Source organism: Grampus griseus, assembly GCF_964374135.1.
Source record: "Grampus griseus genome assembly, chromosome: 4".
NCBI lineage: Eukaryota > Metazoa > Chordata > Mammalia > Artiodactyla > Delphinidae > Grampus > Grampus griseus.
In genome coordinates, this window is record NC_138997.1 from 33,141,377 (window position 1) to 33,150,124 (window position 8,748).

Here is an 8,748-nt window from a genome sequence, read left to right on the forward strand (position 1 = left end):
TGAAGGAAAGTGATGGCTTTTAATGGTCAATAAAATGTACCATGTATCTAGTCTTAGGAAACAAAATGTTTATTGAAATGGTGTATAGATAAATTACAACCAGCATGAAACTGTTAGTGGAGTTTTCAGCGTAGGTTCTTATTACTCTTAAAATGAAGTGAGGCTTTGCAAGTCCATTGTCCCATAGGAAAAATATTATATTTTTCTTTTTAGATAGAGTCATTTCATAAGTAAATCACTTTTGAAATGGCCTTTTATACGTCTCCAGCCTATGACCAAAACAAAAAATATATTAAAAAGATACAATTATCTCCATTTAAAAAGAATAATTAAATATGAATGATTTAGGGGTAATAAATATGGAAAAAATACTTAGTCATTTGAAATGCTAGAGTTTGCTCCTATTATATTAGCATATACTAAACTATGTAAGACATAATTTTAAAAATCACCAAGACACAATGACGTGTGATCATTAAAATGCAAACTATCACAATGATTTTATTACATCTTCAGGAAATAAGCTAAAATATTATTATCTCATTAAATAAACAAATTTTAAATTATTCTGCATTCAGTCATTTGGGAATACAGTCCAAAGTGAGTTTTAATTGCCATTCAAGGCTAACTATTCTTAATAAAAGACTTAAAATTAATAAATACAGTAAGAGAAAATGGGAAGAAAATTTCATAAAAGTTTCTGAAACTTTGTGGGTTAACAGAAATGAACATCTAATCCTCAGGGTAAAATGACTTAGTCATATTCTATTTCAACATGATGTTCTGGTCTGACCTGTTTGGCTCCCCCAAGGTGGTGTTGCTGTCCTTCTCCAATGGCGATTCTGTTATATGGGATTAATTTCATGGTGGTTTTCTTCATTGAATACCACCGGGATTTCCAAGTGGCCCAAATAATGCCATTATCATAACCATTAGTAGTAGATGTTTTTGAGTAGGTGCCGCCTAAAACAAATTGTAGATGCACATATCACTGCTCTTGAATCTCTTCCCCTCAGAAAGTCTATAAAGAACTGTCTATTATGAAGTCCATTGCCATTTACATCAGATTTTATAGTGTTATCTACTTGCTGAAAATATCCTTAAAGACTCCTAAAATCTCCATTTACAATTGACATAAACTTATTATTAAACAAACTCTTACAGCTGTGTTGTGCTTTCTGGTCACATCCATACTTTAAATGTATTCACTGCTAACAGGCTTAGAACCCCAAATTTCCCTAATTGGTCTCTCTCCCTAAGTTTAGCCATCCTGGATTCAGCTATGATGGACCACCTTTCTGAAAACAGGTCATAATTCCTCATCAGATGATCTCAGGTCATCTGAAAAACACAATTTTACTGGAAAATACGAGGAGCTCAGTTCTGGAATGTTATTTTACATCTCCATTATAAAGTGGAGGCTAGGCTGAAGTGCTTTCACCTCGTTCCTGGACACTAGATCTCCTGTGATTTTGTAAGGGATTGTTGGAGTCTAGTACTGGAGGGTACCACAAGCTATCAACACGGCTACTCTGGACCATATGGGTCAGGCACCTTCCCTGAGAGCTTCTTCTAATTACATGGTTTGTTGGTGCAAAACTAAGTTAGGTTTCAAAAAAAAACATTGTGAAAACCAAAAGGTAAGTTTAAGTAGTTTTTAAGAGGATTCCAAGTCACCTCTTGGCTAGGACAGTGCCCTAAGGAGGGAAGATTGCTCATTTTAATGGATGAGGATTTCTCCATGCATACCTGTTGGGTAGTTACAATAGTTTGTCAGTAAGTAAAACCAGTGCTCAGAACTACTCCAGTCTTAGAGCAAACTATAGCTTGCCCTCCCCTTTTCCTAAAATAAGTGTCTACACTCCTCAGGCTGGACTCTTCTCCTCTTAAGCTTTCATAGACATCTGCCCTCACCAATACATCCCTGCTCTTTGCTTAATTCCTCCAGACACCTACTCACTGCTTACTGGATCTATCTGACACATAGCTCATGGGAAGCTGAACCAAGCTACTGTGTTAACAAGCATAAACATGGTAATGTTAGTCCATCCAGATCATATATATGGTAAGCCTAGAGGAGACACCATAACCCAAAGTATCAACTCTGATGGAGGCACGATGAATACCACTGCATAGTTTGCAGCAGTTGGATTTCTTGTAGAAGGACCAATTTCAGGTATAAGCTAGCAGTATTCAATTCTGGTTTAAAATAAAGAACTATATAATAAGCTCTCAATATCTTTATTCATTTCCTTATATTTATTTATTACCTTTTATAAAAATATAGACTATGCACAAATTCATGCATCTAAGGAAGAAAGGCATACCTTGGTAATAAATTCCATTGAGGTGGCCAGCATGACATTTGTTCATCCACCAACCAGATCCATCCTGTTCAGCGCAGTTGCCTTCAAACTTATCGTTGTCATTGTCCCAGGTACTGAACTGCATGCCATTGTGGGATGTGAAAAACTTGTCACTAATATCCTCGCCAAAATCGTAGCCATCAAACGCATCTCCAGCATCTCCACCAATAAAGTAGGCATATGTCATGCGGTATTTGTCATTTTCACCTGTCACCCTGAACGTAGCATAGTCTGCAGTACTACAAAGAAGGGAATAGAGACCTTAGATCCTGAGCCTCAGAAGGCATCTCAGAAGTTCTCTCTTTCATAGGACAATTGTTTGGAAGTTTTAACTTTGCTTCTTAATCTGAAATGTGCTCATTGAATAAAATTTTCTGCAAATCTGGCAAGGGAAAATGGATGTGGGAACCCACACCACTCAGGATGGGTCTAGAAGACTTCAAGGAAGGCTTCTAGTCCCAGGAAGACTAAACATTTCAGCCATCTGAATGCTTTTTGCCTATAAGATCCTAATATCCAATCCAGATATGTGGATGAACCTGACTAATTTCATATTTTCCACTTTTATCTCAGTATGTAGCATGTACACACAGTTCTCATAAACCACATTCATTATCTGACAGTGAGTGACAAACAATGCAGCAAACTTGAAGGAGCTACAGTTCCATTAGCCACTCATACCATCTAAAGTGTGAAGTCCTAAAGGGGTTTTCCTTTCTCAAGGCAGTGTGGCAGTGACAAGAAGGAGGGTTTCCTCAAGCATCACAAAAAAGAAGTTCCCTGTATGGCCCACAAAACATGAGCTATAGGATCAGAGAGAGATTCTCCCCTGGAAAAAAAGTTGTGAATGAGGGCCAGAATTCTATGGAGTTCAGGGAAGAATGGGCTTTGGTGCATGAACAGAGATTTCCAGAAAACATTTAGCTTCCCTGATCTCTAGGACTTGGGATATAGGAGATGTTCTCATAGGAGGTCTACTGACTATGGTATTATACTTTCTGGTTAAAAACTTTAAAAAGTAAAAATACGTATTTGGGCACAGACTATATTTCATCATGCCATAGACGTAACAAGAGGGTTGGATATTGTTTTTAATTTTAATTAGGCATACAACACTCAAAGTGCCCAGGCAGCTCTAGCTCACCAAAGAAGCCAGCTGGTTTCATTTTAAAGTAGCTCTGGATTTGACTGACTGAATGATCATTAAAGCGCTGGGAAATCTGAAGAAGCTAGATTCACTCTTCAACAAGGATAATCACTAAGAGGATGGGTTGTAGAGTTAACCTATCTAAGTTTAAATCCATCCTTTACCCTATACCAATGATGCGACCTTGGAAATGTTAATCTGTAAAATGGGATTAATAGTAGTTCCTGCCTCTTGAAACAGTTATTTGGATTAGATTAAATTATAATTTCATGTTCAATTTATGGTACATATTAAATGCTCAAGAAATACTAGCTATTATTTTGTATGGTTCCAGGGTAAGTGGATTGTACCAGAACACTTAGATCCTGCCTAAATAGGACCTAGCAACTTGGACTGCCCAAGAATCAAACTGACTTCTGGGGAACATAGTTGGATGTGCTCTTCTCATCTGTCAGACTGTCTTCCCCACTGTTCTGTTGAGAGCTGGAAAGTGCATACTCCAGAATGTCTCTACGGCAAAAAGTTAAAAGTCTTTTCTAATAGTACCTGGTTCTGCCATTCCAATCCTCCAACTGCACTCTTAATACATATGGGATGGTAGACTGTGTGCTTATCAAATGAATCTTCTCATTTCCCAGCCAAAATTCTGTGTTTCCAGTAGGAGACAGATGTCCAAACCCTTCTTTATATTGAATCCAGTTTTTCTTGAAATCCACACTGCCATCAAGCCTCTAATTACACAATTGTATGGGCAAAAGGAGAGTGGATTATCAGTGCACACACAAAAAAATTATAAACATTTTGTCCAAAATATGGAGGGTCTGATTTCATCATTTACTAAGTGACCCTGGGCTAGCTGCTTCAGTTTTCTCACCTATCAAGTAGCAATAATGACGCTTACTTCTTAGGGTTGTTGCAGGGATTACACCAGAGAATGTAAAAGTACTTAAAAGAGCGACTGGCACATGATAAATTATAAACTAGTAGTTTTAAAACTACTAGTAGTAGTTTTAACTACTATAACTACTAGTAGTTATAGAACTAGTAGTTTGTGGTTTTTTTGGCCGTACGCGGGCCGCTCACTGTTGTGGCCTCTCCCATTGCGCAGGCTCCGGACGCGCAGGCTCAGCGGCCATGGCTCACGGGCCCAGCCCCTCCGCGGACCGCGACACGACCCCGTGTCCCCTGCATCGGCAGGCGGACTCTCAACCACTGCGCCACCAGGGAAGCCCAAAACTAGTCGTCTTAAAAAGACTCCTAGAAGACTCCAGAACACCAGCTTGATATTGCTGATTCTTGTACTGATGGCAGAAAGATCAACCTATTGCTCAATCTGTGTCTACCAGCCAGAGCTCCCATCACTCACTGGCTCTGAGTGCCCCCTGCAGGATTAGTTGTAACAGTGGTCAAAGGTAAACAATGCAAGAGGATTTGCAGTGGGTGCCTGGAGCTGGCAAAGGCAATAGAGGGTCCTGATCTTGGAACAGCCTCAGTGTATCCTCTGGGTGACATCATCTTCTTGTGATGGGCAGCCCTAGGTCTTGATGTACCTGTCAAGAGAGGTCTCTTCAAGTTCTTTGTCACTATGATATTGTGATTATGTGCCATCATGAATCTACAACAGCAGGGCCAGCATAGTAGAGAGTCACAGCACAGACTGAAACCAGACTATATCCTTACTCTGTTACTTATTAGTTATGTGACTTTGGGCAAGTTATTGATACTCAGCCTCTTGTGCCTGTTTCCTCCTCTGTAAATAGCGATAAGAAGGCAAAAACTACCGCAAAGGGAAGTTGTGAGTGTTAATTGAGTTAATGTTCACAAGGTGCTTGGAAACGTATCGGGCATATAGCAGAACAATTAGGTGTCTATTAAATACATTTGTTGTGGGAAAAAATACCTTCTGAAACACAGTCCATCCATTTCCAGACCCATCAATTTCACAGTATACTAAGAACTGCTGCTTAGCTTTCAGAGGTTTGATAAAGTAAAGCCCACTCTCTCTGGCCCCCTTATTGGCAATGTCTTGACAATCTGAAAAAGAAGAAATGTTTGTGGTGGTTTGAAATCCAGGTAAGACTGTGCCAGCCTTGAAAATGACATTTTTAACTTGTCGTAAACTATTCACTTCCTGAGAAGTATTTTCTTACTTCTCACGTGATTATTCCTTTAAAGTATTTTTTTTTTAGCTACTCAAGAAAAGTCTAAGCAGACTGTTTAGATTTAATAGCTAGACATTTTCCAATGTATTTGTATACATTCCAATACATACAATCTCCTTTACTTTTTATATTTGCTTTGATGAACTTAATCCAATATAAAACTTTCACTTACCTTTCCCAGTTGTATCATGTATTTTCACTGTATCTTGACAAGGTTCCTGACACTTTGCTTCCAGTCGGACCACTTTCTGTTTCAGGTTGATGATTTTTTGATTATTTGAATTATATATTTCCTGCAAAAATCTATAAGCAAAATAATAAGATAACCGAGTATTCCTTTTAGAGGAATAATTTTGTATATTCTTTTAAAAATACCACCTTATTTTCTCAAGAATTATTTCCTGATAAATTACTCCATTCTTGGAAAAAGTGTAAAATGACGTTAATAAATAAATTGAGGTGAATTAAAATTCTAAGCTTTTTGGAAAAGAATATAACAGGGTCCTTGCCAATAAAGAGTATCATTGTTAAGTGGCCTTTCTGAATTTATCTTTTGCATAAAGGGCAGCAGATAATGAGGTACACAAGTGATGACCTTGATTAATAGGAAGACCCTCTGGTGATTATTCTTGGGACAATATTCTTAGGGAAAGAAAGGCCCTGTTCTGAAATTCACATGTGCTGAAGCATTATTCCTTTTCACTTGTGGATTTACTGAGGATCTGTTTATGGACTTCAATCTTATAACTTACATAGGAAAAGTATCTGGGGCACTACCTTACCTAAAATAAAATAACAGACATTTTCCCTTTCTTCTTAGTGTTTCTATTTACACAGCTTCAGCAAAAGCCTGGAGGAAGTGAAAACTCCTGCTTTTGTTGTTTCTCACAGGGATGCTTGTACATATTCAGAAATGATAGAAAACTACCTACAGTACATAGATTGTCATCTCTTTCTTTGAGGTTCAGGATAGACAAACTATTTGACCACGTTTTTCTCTACTGCGCCTTAGAAAATTTCTACACTGTAGTCTCCTTCAACTTCAATGATGGGCAATAATAATGCAAATCATAATGCTAATAATATCACAATAATAATAATAGCCCTCTGATATCAAAAAGAGGATAAATCCCTCCTGGGCCACTTTTCCTCAGCCATCATTCATCTCAATTTCTTATACTACTTTGAGAAAAATTTAGGAAAAAAATTGAGAAAGAAACTAAAACTGTATCTGAGACCCTATGTTCAGAAAGTCTACGAGTCCCTGGGAAGTTGTTAACAGAGACATCTTACTTTCAAGAGAAGGGAGGAGAATACGTAATTGCAGGTTCCATGATCAACAGGTAGCTTTACAATGTTTGTTACACTTATCTCTTAAAACACATTTTTTTCTGCTCTGCCTTCAGTATAATTTACTTTTGCAGCCAAGATCCTTCCTATGTCTCTGCTTACAAATTCCTCACCACACATTTGTTGACATTCTTATAAAAAGAATTTTATTTTCAACACCCATATTCCCATCAGTTTGAATTTATGTTGTAAGACAAATGGGGGTGAGGGGAAACATTTTGGTAAATACGGTCATAAAGCATTTGAAGACACCTAAAACATCTTTCTCCCACATGATTTTTTTTTCTACATCATTATTAAAAAGCAATTACAATCCAATACAACTCATATTGCCTAAATACTTCTATCTCCACTGTGTTCAAGATGGTCAGGCATCATGTCAATTAGATACAAGTAGAAAAAAATAAAAAGATTTCTTCTACTGAAGCTTGGAATATTGAGTAAACACTAGCTCAGTCTTGGAGAGCAAATTGAAACAAAAAATGCTTACCGAACTGTTGATTCATGTGTTGAAATCAATGTTTCGTATTTCATAATTTCTTCCAACATTTTCTTGGAAATCTTGGTAGCACTCTCTATCCCATCTGTAACATGGGATCAGAGACATAAAAATACGTGAACAAACAGAACCACTGAAATAACAGCAAAAGAACTTCACAGATGAAGTTCTCAGTCAGTGGTGGTTAGATTCTCACTTGGCTTTGCTGGTCCATCAGAGTGGTAGCTGATCTGGATTGCTTTGACCAACTCTTTGGCTTCTGATGTCTTGTTCTCAACCTGACGTAAGATGCCTTCCAAATTCTGTAGATCCTTGTCTACACTGGTTTGGTAACTAGACAGGAAATCTGCAATTCCACAGGTAGTTGGGCAATAACTACCCTGAAAATACAATAATAGAGTGCTTTAAAATCCTGATAAAAAGCTACATAAGATCTACTAATCAAAATAGGTAAAACCTAGACTCCATTAAAAAAAAAAGTCTAAACTGCCAAATGATATTTGCGAGAGAATTTCTTTTATTTCTCTGCCCACGTCCAGTGCAAACACAGCGAGAAACATAAAAACTACTTACAAATCTTTCATCTAAGATGCAGCAGTTGTCTCGGGTAGCAATATACTAGAGGAGAAAAATACAGACATTTCACTAGTTTATCGTATATTTTCTTATTTTTAAGCTTTCCATTTAAAACAAATACGTTTTGTAAACAGCACACTTACTGCCAGGCATGTTGAAGAGAGCAATGAAAGAGTGTAGAAGCAGAGGATTAAACTCCGGGGGTGTGAGGACCAACTCATGGTGCCGGGGGTGCCTGGTGGTCCAAGCCTGAAGGGTCAGAACTGTGACATTTCGGCTCCAATTGTCCCTTTATTTAAGTTCCGAGGATGGCAGGACCGCCAGTGGCTGGAGGTGATCACGGGGCTTTCTTACCAGGGGGGCGGGATGTCTTTCCAGTCTCTTTGTCCTCATCCTGGCCCCGGACTAATGTTTAGTCAGGTTCCCAGGTTTTGCACACAGGTCTAAGCTCCTCCTTTCTGGCCCAGCTCAACCCTCCTGCGAAGCCAACTCTTCTGCAAAGGCTAGTGAAGCATTAGCCTTAGTTGCGATGAGGAGAGAGGGGGCCGGGGAGGCTGTGTGTTGCAACAGCTTCCAGTACAGGCGGAGAGAACAAACACACAGCTGACCTCGGCCAGAACAAACCGCCCCAACCTTAAGACAGAGCCT

General features: G+C 38.5%; 1 protein-coding gene across 2 annotated transcripts; it reads right to left on the bottom strand.

The window, feature by feature from the left end:
• Window positions 1-51: 51 nt before the first annotated feature.
• FGG (fibrinogen gamma chain) lies at window positions 52-8,401 on the bottom strand. Of its 2 annotated transcripts, XM_082653229.1 has the most exons (10): window positions 8,244-8,400; window positions 8,098-8,142; window positions 7,721-7,904; window positions 7,516-7,609; window positions 5,848-5,978; window positions 5,414-5,547; window positions 4,060-4,244; window positions 2,328-2,605; window positions 794-963; window positions 52-269 (listed from the first exon to the last, which is right to left on the bottom strand). In XM_082653229.1, exons 1-10 carry the CDS (start codon window positions 8,319-8,321, stop codon window positions 255-257), a joined length of 1,314 nt encoding a protein of 437 aa, XP_082509355.1. In that variant the 5' UTR covers window positions 8,322-8,400; the 3' UTR covers window positions 52-254. The 2 variants fall into 2 exon arrangements, with proteins under 2 accessions (XP_082509355.1, XP_082509354.1); XM_082653228.1 differs by lacking the exon at window positions 52-269 and having other exon boundaries at window positions 408-963; window positions 8,244-8,401.
• Window positions 8,402-8,748: the final 347 nt, after the last annotated feature.

Coding starts and splice junctions, on each gene's coding strand:
- FGG (XM_082653228.1), bottom strand. CDS start 8,321: ATGAGTTGGTCCTCACACCCCCGGAGTTTAATCCTCTGCTTCTACACT. Junction 8,143..8,243: donor TCTCTTCAACATGCCTGGCA/GTAAGTGTGCTG, acceptor TTTCTCCTCTAG/TATATTGCTACCCGAGACAA. Junction 4,245..5,413: donor GATGGACTGTGTTTCAGAAG/GTATTTTTTCCC, acceptor TTGTGTAATTAG/AGGCTTGATGGCAGTGTGGA.